This window comes from Galleria mellonella, unplaced genomic scaffold (assembly GCF_026898425.1).
Source record: "Galleria mellonella isolate WM207_F2 unplaced genomic scaffold, CSIRO_AGI_GalMel_v1 utg65, whole genome shotgun sequence".
Classification (NCBI taxonomy): Eukaryota; Metazoa; Arthropoda; class Insecta; order Lepidoptera; family Pyralidae; genus Galleria; species Galleria mellonella.
In genome coordinates, this window is record NW_026442138.1 from 6,131,619 (window position 1) to 6,145,934 (window position 14,316).

At 30.1% G+C, this 14,316-nt stretch overlaps 3 protein-coding genes across 3 annotated transcripts in view; 1 reads left to right on the forward strand and 2 right to left on the reverse strand.

Moving 5' to 3' along the window:
• Positions 1–24: 24 nt before the first annotated feature.
• On the forward strand, positions 25–1,545 carry LOC113519757 (testis-specific serine/threonine-protein kinase 2). Its single transcript, XM_026904950.3, has one exon. It carries the CDS (start codon positions 332–334, stop codon positions 1,370–1,372), a length of 1,041 nt encoding a protein of 346 aa, XP_026760751.1. The 5' UTR covers positions 25–331; the 3' UTR covers positions 1,373–1,545.
• A 2,793-nt stretch (positions 1,546–4,338) lies between these two features.
• On the reverse strand, positions 4,339–6,549 carry LOC113519626 (uncharacterized). Its single transcript, XM_026904757.3, has 3 exons — positions 6,412–6,549; positions 5,665–5,744; positions 4,339–4,952 (listed from the first exon to the last, which is right to left on the reverse strand). The coding sequence occupies exons 1-3, from the start codon at positions 6,482–6,484 to the stop codon at positions 4,785–4,787; spliced, it is 321 nt and encodes a 106-aa protein (XP_026760558.2). The 5' UTR covers positions 6,485–6,549; the 3' UTR covers positions 4,339–4,784.
• Positions 5,842–14,316, reverse strand: part of LOC113519625 (uncharacterized) — a 46,105-nt gene continuing 37,630 nt past the window's right edge. Inside the window, exons 2-4 of the mRNA XM_052900428.1 lie at positions 9,704–9,875; positions 9,127–9,206; positions 5,842–7,428 (exon numbers count right to left, since the gene is read on the reverse strand). Coding sequence (XP_052756388.1) covers positions 7,195–7,428; positions 9,127–9,206; positions 9,704–9,809 — 420 coding nt within the window. The 5' untranslated portion in view covers positions 9,810–9,875 and the 3' untranslated portion in view covers positions 5,842–7,194. The remainder of the gene's footprint in view (positions 7,429–9,126; positions 9,207–9,703; positions 9,876–14,316) is intronic.

A 14,316-nucleotide genomic window follows, 5' to 3' on the forward strand; every position in this document is an offset into this window, starting at 1 on the left:
GTTACATGAAAATTATTTTAATTTTAAAAACAAAAGAAAAAAACTTCACTAATGTAGCATATACGTCTTTTTGGAAGATTTTGTACTACTAAAGGCGTTTTTGTATCCAAATTCTTTGTGATGTAATATTTTATACAAAATCTTGTGCGTGTTTATTATATACATTTTATTTAATATTGATACACACTCTTTGATGAGAGTTAAGTGGAAAACTTGTACCAATTGGAGAGATAATATTTTGACAGTAGGGCGATTGAAACTTTGGACATATCGTTAGTAGTGAGATGTCCAATGTATCCTAAACGGGTTAGGATAAAGACTATAAAGCTCCATGGCTGAGCGCCTCAGCCCTCGAAGCTCCGAGGTCAACGCCTTGGAACAAAGAGGCTATCTCATCGGCAAGAAAATCGGACAAGGCTCTTACGCTACCGTTCATCTCGCAAAGTACTGTGATGCATCCAGTCCTAAACAGATGCACCTTGCATGCAAGATATTTGATAAAGAAAAAGCACCACGGGATTTTTTAGAGAAGTTCTTTCCCCGCGAACTTGATATCTTGACAAAAATAGAGAATCCCCACATCATTCAGGTACACAGCATATTACAGAGGGGTCCAAGAGTTTTTATCTTTATGCGGTATGCAGATAATGGAGATTTATTGGATTTCATAAAAAAGAATGGTGTTGTGCATGAAAATCAAGCGAAACTCTGGTTTCGGCAGATGGCTAGTGGGTTACAGTACCTACATAGCAAGAATATTGCACATCGTGATCTTAAATGCGAGAATATACTGCTGTCAAGACGCTTCAATGTGAAACTTGCAGATTTTGGATTCGCTAGATTTTGTACAGATGGCGAGAATCGACGGGTGCTTAGTCAAACGTATTGTGGATCAGCCGCCTACGCAGCTCCAGAGGTGGTGAGCGGTACTCCGTACAATCCGAAGCTTGCTGATGTGTGGTCTCTTGGTATCATTCTGTTTATAATGCTGAATGCATCGATGCCTTTTGATGACTCGAATCTACGTAAGCTCCTTAAAGATCAGATGTCTCGCAACTGGGTGTTTCGTTCCAGAATACGGGATACCGTGTCAGCGGCCGCCAAGTCTATCGTGCGGCATATTCTCGAGCCGGATATTACGTTGAGGTTGACTTTAGACCGAGTGCTGTCTCACGAGTGGACGAGACCGCGTAAGGATAAGAGTGTGAGTTTAATGGGAAGGTTGGTGCAGTCGGCACCATCGGCTCCGCATTCGCCAGGTAAGTGTGAGCACGACGAGGCCGGCACGTCGGCTGGTGCGCGCGTCTCTGGCGATCACCGTGAGACAGAGCGAGAGCGCCACGACGACATCAATATGCGCTCACATGACTGACCAACTGCAGATAAGATATATTAATACTACTACGCAAAAAGTGTAATATTCTCTTATGTTTCGACCATCAAAAATAAAAAATTCACATTAATATTTTTATATATATTTTTTTACAATTGACGTATTAACTATTGTTAATCGCCAATAGTGAAAATAAAGTTTTATATAAAATATTTTATGCATTGTTTTCTTTAATCATTATTTAGACAAGATTGCCGCTTCAAAATTGAATAGTAGGTATTTTAGTAATTTCAGGTCCGATTCCCACCGTTATGATTCTATTCTAATTGTTAAACAGCTGTACATACTTGCGTGGCTGTATTTTAGTTATGGCAGTAGAATTACAGGGAACGAAGGGATAGAACTATTAATTTTTAAGAATGGTAACGTATAGTTAGGTAACATTTTTTATCAGATTCAGTTTGTTTCGTATTCTAAGCATCATAAAAAAAATATAAAGTATTATGTCTTGCGAAATAGGTGTATTTTGTTTTCAGAAGATATTCTTACGATCATATCCACCTTTCTACTCTTAAATTTCAAGAAGGTAGGGTTTTAAGTAATATCTATTAAAATTTGCGTTATTATCGTTTTATTTTTTTGTACTTTTTATTTTTATTCTATTCAGACACCATTTTATGCCATTGTTTGTATCTTCGACATGTTGTTAAATTGAGGGGCATGGAAAACCCGGGAATTCCAACTGGCATATCAAGAAAAGGAAATTCTATATTATATGTTAATATCATTGTGCGGGGTTCAAAATTGACCGTCACTCTTGATACTGGATTAATATATTCCGTCCTCAAATATGTTAATCTCTTCTCCAGGTTAGGGTTATGAGGATATGAATAAAGGAAAGTATTTGTAATAAAATTAATAACTATTTGAGTATTGCAGGGAATTCTTAGATCTTGTTAGCAGGGAATTTATCTAACTATAATATAAACAGCCTATCCACTGTTGCGTATAAGACCTTTTATCGCGGGGCTTCTTACAGTTCTATGCTCTTTTTGCATCTATTGCTTCTAACAGTATCTGCTTACATTATGTTATCCCAACATCGTGTTGGTGGTAGGCATAGTAAAATGTATTTAAAAAATCTCAAGACAAGTCTAAAAACCTTTTAATATCTCGTATCTAATTAAAATTCCAAACTTGTATGTTATAAAGTATCAATGTGGATAATATTCTTAAATATTTTTTTTTTAATTTTTACGTTACGAAAATCAAAACTATTATAGTTTTGTTTTTCGTTCCAATATAAAATAAACAATTTCAGACGTTTAGGCGTCTCGTCTTTTCCTATTTCCCAAAACGAATGTCTTAAAATTTACCAATGTTGATAAATTACTACTGATGTAAGAATGTTTCTACAGCAACATTATTAGATTTTTATTCCAGACCTTCAAGCTGAAAAAAGTTCAAATTGAAAACCCTTCACAGAATACCTGATTTTGTTCTAAAAGAGTTGTAGAATATTTCAACCCATAGATATCGCGTATGCATTCGCGTATATTTTTATATATATATATATATATAATGGTTTAAATATTCTTGGTATCCAAAAATATAATAGACCATTATAACTTGCAAAAACTTTTATTAACAAATGTTGTACTTTGTACTTTTAACTGACGTGAAAGGTGGTATGTACCCATTGAAAAAATAGGATTGTATTTCACCGTTTACCTGCCGTCTTTGAAACAAACAAGACAATTTACGAAAGCGAACGACGAAGCTCGGAATAGTGCGAACAATGAATGATCAAGTGTTTCTGAGAATATTATATCAAATACAAGTATACGTAAAAGGGTACCGATACGACATCATAACCTTCAAGAAAAGACCATATTCCTTTTGACTGAGGTTTTTTAAAAAATGTAAATCGAATAATATTTAATCTCGCCTGTACTGTATTGGTATTAAACTAGCGGCGATTATTAATAAAAATTCCTTCCTCATTATAGCTAGCTGTCAGGTCGACCACCACTTAGTCTCGCTTCAAAATCGGCATGGTTAATTTCTGACGAATTAGTCACGATGGGACTCCATCTACATCGTTCATCAGTTTCATCTTCATCATTCACTGGTGATTAGCCAGCGTATGCCAATAGCGCAAGTAGTTTTGTAATTTTATTTTCACAATAAATAATTATACCCATGACAGGCATAAAGTAGCGCCTAAAAAAATCTTATGATATATTTATTTATATAATTTAATATATTTATAAACCATAACATCTAATGAATTTCCATCGTCAAAAATAATGAGAATCAACATAAAAATAAATGTTAAAAATCGAAACAGTAAATTGGACACGAACATGTTTATTCATAATTTGATGTTGGGAAAAGAATAGGTACGTTTGTACTGAATTAAAATTACAAAGTGTTTAATTAAATTTTAATTTCAGATACCGAGTGTATGTAATCAAATTCATGTAAAATAATTAAATTGGTTTGGAACTTTATTTATTAATTTGTTGATTTTTATATTATTTATATGTATATACGTATTAAATGTAATAAAAATTGTTTATATATTTTACTATTCTATCACGCCAAGTCTCTTGTGGGGTAAACAGAGAAAAGTATATGCCTAAGACTCAAATTATTATTTACAACTCTTGCTACCTCGACTTTTATAATTCATTTCGTTATAGTTAGTGGTAAAATAGGGATAAAGACTAGAATAAGCAATCAGTAAAGTAATAAACTATAATCTAATTACTGATGCTATTAGTATCTAAATTGGACTTAATTTCTAAATCGTTTCTTGTACTTTAAATTGTTTGATTATATTTAAATTATTATTGTTTCTTGTAACTCACTTAACCCAATTATAGGTATGTACCTGTCCACACATGCGTAAATTAACAATTAATAGACGGAACAACTAATAAATTACATGCGTAAATATTAAAAACTGTGGTTAGACAGTTACGATATAAATAAAGTCAATATCAATTGAAGTAATTTATTAGTAGTTAATAAATACAATATATTGATAAATTAATAGTAGATTTACATTACTTTTTATTTAAAAAATAAATATATACAAAATGAATTTTATACAATTCGGTTACTTACAATACTCATTTAGAGAAATATATACTTTTTATAACTTACTGCAAAAGATTACATATTATTATTATTGAAATTACTATTTAGACATTAATTTTAAAAGTATTATTATCGTGTGTAAAATTAATAACTAATTAATTACTTTATAAATTATGTATGCGGTATAAATTGAATAAAATAGACAAAAAAAAATTGTAGCAGAGGTTTCCAATTTTTTTTTATAACACCAAGGTGGCAATCAAGCATACAGCCTTTCTGATGGTAAACGATCAATCACTGTAGCTTATAGACGTATGCAACACTACAGGTGTCACGTTTCAATTATCTAAACGATCGACACACCCTTGGCAATAATTTGGTAGCTGGAAAATGTTATTTGTAAAAGAGAATATTTGAGTTTAACTTGGTTATATGTTGAATCAAATTCAACCTTAGGTGGAGCAAAGGCGTCCACTATTACTTTTACATAAGTGACTTTTGTTCCCATTGGTATCTGTAAAAATAATTATTAGGTAGATAAATTATACAATTTCACCAAAAAATTATTTAGTTGTCCTTCTTAATCTTCTAAGTTCTTTATGTGATGCAATGAACCAAAGAAATAGTGTATTGTAATAGAGATAACACTTGTACAGGAGGTTTGTATTTCTTAAGTTTCATTTCATATGTATTACTTATATGAAAATATTCATATGTATTATCATATGAAATTTCAGTGAAAAGGTATAAGTATGAATAAATATTATTGAACAAATTACATAATGGCATCTATTCCGGAACTAAGCTTTTTATTTATAGGTACTAGACAACTTATAGGCATACTGTTGGTTTTTTTAATCTACATATAAATAATTAAACATTGTCTTCCATAAAATAAACCGATTTTAATTCTGAAAAAAAAAACAGTTGTTTTGATTTTAAAACTAAAGCACTTAAACGATTTTGATAAAATTTATAAGCGACCAATCTGTAAGTATATCCTTTTATATAAAAAAAAAATCATTTTCCAAATCGGTTTCGAACTGATAGAGTTATAAGATAACAAATATAAAAAAAATAATCAAATTGAGAACTTGCTTTTTTTAAGTCGGTTAAAAATAGAACAATATAAACAGATTTATTCATGCATACAAATGTATTATATATAGCTTATTTTAGGCTCTTAACATTAAAGTCAATAATAATTAAGGTATGAAATTTCTTACGGGTAGATTTATTTTTTTATTATATTCGAAAGCCCCAACGTTTCCTGCTTCGCTACATAATACTAGTCCTTGGTCAATACCTAAAAATTACTAACAGATATAAAAAATTGTAGACTAGCGCATAGTACTAGAGTTAGATAAGGTATCTAAAGTAGTTAAAAAAATAAAAATCGCAACAAAGCTAATAAGTTTATTAAGCGATTAGGATAGACCTACTTTTTTATGTACCTAATTCGAAATGGAAAACAAGTGGCCCAACTGCGAAAAGTGGTAGTCATTGCCTATAGACATGAACACTAGCATACACCATGATAATTTTCTTGGGTAGAGAGTTTCATTTCAGTTTATATAAAGACAGTTCCTCCGACTGTATTTATATAAATTGAAATGAAGTATTTTTTTACATACATAATATAAAATACAGGGTTTTAATTTTAGACTTTATAGACAGTGCATCAAGTCTCAAAAACTGATTAACTTTTTGTCAGCTAATTGTCAAATTAGCTGACTCTTTTTATTTATCAAGGTTCTATATAGTTATGCATAAAATGTGTCTTGATGAATTATTTAATAAATAAAATAAATAGTTATAAAATAAATATTATAAGACAATTTATTACGCAAAATTTTATGAAAAAGTAGACCCGTTTTTGTCGAAGCATTTGTATGAAGACACTCTATCTATATAGTCTAAGGTTTTAACTTTAGATACTTCAAAAACAAGTATGGCCATAATAATGTACTTACCAAATTCAAAAACATATTTTTCTCCCGCCACAACACCAATAAAAACCACCAAACATATTAATTTTCCAACCATCTTGTTACTTACAGTGTGGTGGCTTTACTATAAGAAACTAATATTATAATCTTGTTATCTACTATATATTATAAGTAAACGTCAGCGTGAATAATTCCAGATTTTCTTAACCGATTACAATTTCATGGTCTTTTGTTTGAATCGATTATTAAAGGTTTTATGCGCAAATGTTACTATTAATAATACACAATTTTACAATAATAAATAATAATGGGAGGTGATGGAATTACTAACATCCATTTATTAAAACAACTGTTCGTACATAAACACGTAAATAAATACATAATTATTTTAGGCTTATTGTAAATACTATACTATCGGGACTTAATGCGATGAAAAATAGTTTTTGCAGGTGAATACATACCATTGACTTTTTAATGCCGACTATTATTTAGAATATGTATTAACAATGCGTTCATGCATTTATGATTTAGTTGACAATAAATATACATAACTTCTTATACGTCCTCTATACACGTTTTTAGGTGTTCCTGTACCTTTGTATCCATCCAAGTGCAATCTATTTCTTACTTGTAGTGAATGTGATTTATCTTTTTGATAATATAATGAAATATTTACGTGACTTTATGTTTAAATAAAAAAAAATAGTTTCAGATAATTTTTTTTTATATATATATCTGATAAATTAAAATGGTTATTTTCAATTTATTGAAATTAACGATAAAAATATATATTTTAATTTTCTTTTTTCAGTTTATACTATTTCCAATTTCATTGTCTTCTACAGCTTGTACATGTGATATGTTGTGGCCGCAGAACTGATACGTTGTTATGAGAGCATTTCCAAGAAAGTGCCCAGTTGGATCTTGACGCACCACGTGCAGATATTCATCACTGAGGGTGAACTGGACTTGCGGAGGTGCAGCCCAATCGCACACCGTGGCCGATGCTTTATTTACTGTCGGCGGGTAAATGCAAAACATCTGGTGCAAAAAAAAAACAAGTGCATAATGTATTTTATTTCTCCTCAAAAAAAATATTTTTTTTTCTTTGGATAAAAAATGAACATAAAACGAAAAATAAATAAAACTGCTATAAAATGAGACATAAAATTTTCCGGTGGATAAATTTGCGACATGAATTGAGAGTGACCGACTGAACCCAAGATGATCTAGCTTGATGATGATGCTGCTAGGATAATTGGTCAACCAAATCATATTCTCTTTACGTATCTATGGCTCTTATTTCTTTAAAAGTAATTTATAATTACACTAAAAATGTAATACAACAACATATAGAAGAGGCCGCTAACTACTGAAATATATTGATATAGGTATTAATTATGTATTTGAAATAAATTTATATATTAATTATTTAATAATTTATAAGGTACGCAATATACCTATTCGTATAGCAGTAGTAATATATATAATATCACAATATTATAGGGAGGGAGTTATCACCATAGGGAGATTTTGTACAAAAGTTGATTGCTTGGGTAACTCTGTCCCATTCGTGTTTCAACCGTGAAGCAGTTGTGTTTGCATAGCTGTGTTTCGGTTTGAAGGGTGGGATATGGTGTGAATTTACAAGGTATAGAGGAATAACATCTGAGTCCTCAAGAATGGCAATGCATGGGGGGTATCATGGGCGAAACAGTATACTCTGTTATGTCCATGGTACTGCTCATGTTTATAGGCGACGGTTACCACTTTCCGTCAGGTGGGCCGTCAGCTTGTTTGCCATTCTAAGTTGTATAAAAAAATATTATAAAGAAAAATATGCCATATAAATTCAAAGAATTGTAGTTAAGTAATAATTTTATGATAATAATATACAAGTAACATATAATAAGTAGATATTACTGAGAATCGAATTAACCCGTAGGTCTTCTAAGTACATATTTGCAAATTATTTTATATTTTTAACCTTTTAGGTTATCGGAGTAAAACATGTATGACTAATTAGGTGTTAAGTAGGTATTGACTTTTTTATGCAACTAAACTGACGGCCCACTTGATAGAAAGGGGATAACCGTCGCCTGTACAGTGGACATGAACCATGGACATAACAGAGTGTAGTGAGTCCATTATCATGTGTATTTCCTTCAAGCATTGCCAGAGGATTAAGATGTTATTTGCCCTTTTACCTTATAATGTTTTTGCCATATCCCACCCTTATATATATTATTACAGATTTATAAACAGAGACATTATGTATTATTTAAACTATAAATAAATAATATTTTTTCTATTTTGGAATGACAAACAAGGTTTCTTTGTTATTCCCAGTCATAAGCAGGAAAATGATAGAATATATTACTTGATAGAACTTGGTAAGCGTCGTCATTAGCGTACTGAAAATTATTTTAAAGAAGGGCTTAGCCTTTAAATAAACGTGCATAATCATAGGCATTCATCTTGCGAAACTGAGGTGGGTAATTGATGATTCTGAGGTCCTTGGCTTTTTCTTAATTAATTAATTATATTTATTTATTTTAGACAACTTGGATCCATTTTTGTTTTATTAGTGTACTTAAAAACTATGTTATACTTAATCTCTAATAATGATCTAGGCCTCTCGGCAAGCATTCTCACGAGAGAACTCTCTAATTTATTTACAATAAATAAACTCACATATTATACAATATTAATAAGGTTTACATATTGTAAATAACTCACTTTCTGGTAAGCTTCTTGCTGGCCTGATGGAATATACATCATCGGATAATCAAATCTATATTTGTAGGCATAGTCTGTAGCTGAAACAGATACAAAATAACAATACCTAGTTTTTATTGTAATTATTATTTACATATAGCTATTAATTTTGTTTATTATTTATATTTGGTGAACTTACAAAGTATACCAATCAAGAAAATAAAAAAAAAAATGTAAATCGATAGGATTTATATATTAGGATCGATTTGATTATTATATGTACCGACACATATTAAGGTGCTCCCTACTTTATTTTATTTACGAATCTAAGTACACTTATTCATAGGTCTATTACGAAATGTTGACTTTAGATAAAAATATTTAATGTATTGACATTGAAAAGTTAGTAGAATAGTAAGAACAATCGAGTACCTGAGATTTATAAGTATAATGCAATCTCATGCAATCTTGGTTTTATTATGGATGTGACCCTACAACTTTTTATATTTAGTAAAAAGGAGTGGATACTTAATCTATTTTTAAATATTTATTTGTGATATTAAATATTTACTATAATTAACACAATACAAAATTTTACCTTTAGTTATTACAGTACAATGGGGCGGTGAAGCTGACGCATTCTCTCCTTGACATCCCAAGAATAAAGTTGTCACAATCAACATCCAAGTGGATAACAAAATCATTTTGATACATTAATTAAGTCCCTTTTTAATAAAAAAAAAACGTGTCCGAATACAAAATTAAGATATAGTGTTAATGTATTAATGTTAATTCACGATATATAACTGCTTGGTTTTTAGGAAATGAAGTTGTTATTACTATGTTATCATTTTGCTTCGCATTAAGATAATGTGAACTATAAATATTAGGTCAACGGGTAACCAACTCTTTGACAGCTTGACTTTATAAAATAAATAACTACTATACATTTTTCTATTTCATTACTGAGATACTAACTAATTAGCATATTGTAAACCCCTTTTTTTACTTATCTACATTTGTGTACCCAAAAATATTTTTATGCATTTAGTTATTGTCTTCAGGGCCTCAAGTTCTATTGAATACCTGTGTGGTGATAAGTACGTTTAGGCATCACGAAATGAAAACCTTTATTTTATATTTGTTATATTTTAATTTAAATCTAATAACAGATATTGATTTGGTACTATTAACCAATGCTATTCATATTTATTTTGATATGGAGTTTTCATCGCTTTCTACTATAGTATTTTTTAAATCTTCTATTTGACGTCGTAAATCTGCATGAAAAATTGCTGCAATCTCCACTTCCATTTCAGCAGCCGTTACTGTAATAATAAAAAAATTGCCGATTCCTTATAATTTTAGTAAATAATTGTTCAATAGCTGTTAGAACAGTGACAGAATAATTCTAAATGTTGAATTAAGCACCTAGAGTAATAATTTATAATTAGATATAAACTCACTTCTTAATTTTTTTACTATTTCTAAACTTTTTTTTAGCCGTGCTAAATCGAATTCGATGTAATCTTGTAGCATATTGTAAAAATTTGGGCTAGTAATATCAATATTATCAAAAAAATTATTGGCTTTCTTCATATTATCCATTTTAAAAGCTAAACAAGTCCAGTTTTCGCGCCATTGGCTAAACTCGAATATTAAATATCCGTCATGTGTTGTATTTTCTTATTTTTAAAATTTTATTTTCCCCTTTTACTCTTCTTGTAAAGGATAGGCAAAGGAATGCAACTGCAGTATTTTATATTTACCTCAGTTTTTTTTTTTAATGTGTGATAATGGAATGGTACCTCACCCGCGCTATCGGTATACACCGGCGGGGCACCAGTGAAGGATGATAAGTGAGGATGAAGTAGGTCAGTTAGCCCATCGTGACGAATTCAACAAGAATTGTTCACGATGGTTTCCAGGGGAACCCCCGTGGAGGTCGACCTAATAGGGCATATTGCTAGCAATAGGAATGTCAAACTCCATTGCTAACAATCCCTGTCCCCCCTATTTACCTCAATTCAAAAGATAAAAAAAGAAATGTTTTAAGCAAGTAGACGTAATCCCCCTTAAATACCCATCATATGGGGGGAATGGATTGTAAATAATCGGGAGGTAAGTTCCTATTGCTATCAACCTGATACGGTATCAGGTCAACCTCCACGCGGTTTCCCCCTGGAAACCATTGTGACTAATTTATCGTTGAATTCGTCACGATGAGCTAACTAAGACTAGACTAAGTAATTCAATTTTCGTTAACTATATATGGTAGCTTCTAATTAGCTTATTGTTGTCATGTATAGTTATTTAACTATACATACTAATTATATTACTAAATATATATATATTAAGTATAGTTGTAATAACTTATTATTACAGCTGTAAGCTTCCTAAAGAATAACAAATAAATTTGGCCAATCATCATGTCAACGTTTAGCTAAATGATCAAATCACATTAGTAACTAACAACAATAAATAACAAAAATACTGTAATAACGATGGTAACTATCCGAAATTTTTATAATTTAACTATGCTTAACTTAGCTATTCTTCTGGCTATTAATGCTGTAATAACCTGTTAAATAGTTAGCTATTTGGCCAAATATTATTGGACGATAGACTTATTATAAACTACCTAATAGCGATATGTTGGGGGAAAAGGGATTGTTAGTAATGAAGACTGAGAATCCCATTGCTAACAATATACCCAAACAGGTCGACCTCCTCGCGGTTCTCCCTGGAAACTATCATGGTTAATTCCTGATGAATTCATCATGATGGGCTAACTGGCCTGTTTTCATTCTCATCTATCACCCTTCACTGGTGCTCTGCTAGCGTATCCCGTTAGAGCAGGCGGAGTTACCATACCATTTTCACCTATCAAAAAAAAAATAGCGATATGTTTAGCGTTAGCTATTTAGTTGAATAACTGCCCAGCTGCATTAGATTATGTTCAATTTTCAATACAGTAACATATGTTAAATAATGTGATTATTTTTTGTTTCTTCGTTTTTTTTTATTCAACAAATTGCTTTGCTGCTGTCAATACTATGTTAGGTATATCTATTTGTAAACAGTCTCTTATTTTTTATAGTGGCACCACTATCTAATTTTTAACCATAATCGAACGGATTATCTCAAAGTTTGAGTTCATAGATTATAGATGTAGCTAACTCTTGTTGATAAAATGAATTTTGATTATATTTATCGATTGCATTGCTATTAAAGCAAAAGATTTCCTATTAATAAATATACTCGTAGTAATCATTATAATTTTACTATTGGTATACTTAGGGTCTAAGCTAGCACTCATTATATTTGCGTAAAAAGAAAGGAGTCAACTATATGATTTCCAATTTTTATTTTATCTATGTAATTAAGTAGTAAGTTTTTATTTTATCTATGTAATTTAGTGTACAAGATATAGACACCGTAAGGCACTGTACGTTATAGTTTGGCCAGCGAGTCGTGTCACTCATTATTTTTGGAAACTTTCATGTTGGCAACATTATTAATCTGTCAATGTGTCACTGATTCCCTTTTCATATGTATACGCTTATTTTTCTTCCTAATTTTGGATTTAAAATGGCTAAACGTAAAAGTAGTATTCCTGGCATGTTATTTGCCATAATTAAGAATTATAATCATTTAAAAAGTGACATGGAGCAAGTACTTGTGGAAAAGCAACGGATTTTCAAAGAAATTGTTTCGTTAGCAGGTATGACACTCAAAAGATTTTGATAATTTAATGGCTTTTTAGCGGTCATAATATTTATGTGTGAAATGTAACAGTTTTTAGATGATTTTTACATGCATTTCATTTATTTGTTCCCAGATGGTTTACACGATGAACCTAAACAAAAGATTAAGGATTTAATTCAAGATCTGAAAAGTAAGAGGGTGTTGTCAACAAAGCTGTGTTTCGCTCGAAGTGATAATAATAATTATTTATTTATTTGCTCCAAATGTGGTAGTAATAATGGTATTAAATATAATTGATCTATACATTTATTACATAATAATGATTATGACGATTTATGCATTGAATTTCTTGATTCTGATTTTGATTATGAATCTGCATAAATATATTGTTTTTAAATAATTACATGTTTTTATTTCCTTTTTATTTCATGTAGTTTTTAGTTAACAGGATAAAGATATAACTATAATAAATAAATATATTCCTTCGAGAATAATGATACAAGTATCAAAAAAGTATTTCGCAGTATTTTCAGTATTACCATCACAATTTTTTTTTTAATTTGCTGCGGTTTCGAGGGGACACGACTCGCTGGTCAGACTATAGTAGTTCTTAGCTATTAACAGATACAGATTATAAATTTGTAAACTATAATTATTTCGTTTAGGTACATACATTTCGAAAATATACTTAAAAAACTGTTTTTTTTTTTTTTTTGCTCGAGCGCAAGTATATATAAAGAATAAATGATTGTATGGAAGTCAGTGGTTTCCAAAATGCATGAAATTGCATTTTGGTCACAAAAAATATATTTTGTACTTTAATTTTTTCTTGCATACTTTTAAGTTTCGTTTTTGTTCTCCGATAAAGAAATGCTTTTTTATTTATAAAATGACAACGTATTTTTTGCAACTTTTTAGAGGATGATGTAACCTTTTAACAAACAAAAGTAATAAAATTGTTACTTCTTTTCTTGTCTGAGGGGTGGAATTTATTAAAGAATTTCTTCGAAAAATTTTAAATTACATATGTATTTATCAGTTCAACCAAGATACACGAAAAGAAAAGGTTGAATTAGATCAGACCATGTTTTGTAGGGATTTAATATCTAAAAACTACGAAAGATGTATGTATTTGTTTTGTTGAGAAATTTTAATGTTACAATTTTAGTCTTATTATTTAAAAAATGATGGACAGTTTTATATAGAATGTCCATCGATTTTTTCAACTCTTATTTTATACTAATGTTTCCAGTTAAAGTAGCACAATTCCTATAACTCTTTTATGTATAGAGATAATTTATTGTCTCCTTTAGATTTTTGGTTAATCTTTCTTAAATTTTCATTATTTATCGAAAAGAAATATTCAGAAAATTTCTCCATTGAGTTTTTATTTTATGCGTTCTAAAATTTTCCTCTTGTTTCTGAACGAGGATTAAGTAGCTAAATATAAATGTATCTTCATGTAACCTATCTATCTCTTACTAACTTTTGAATTCACTATTA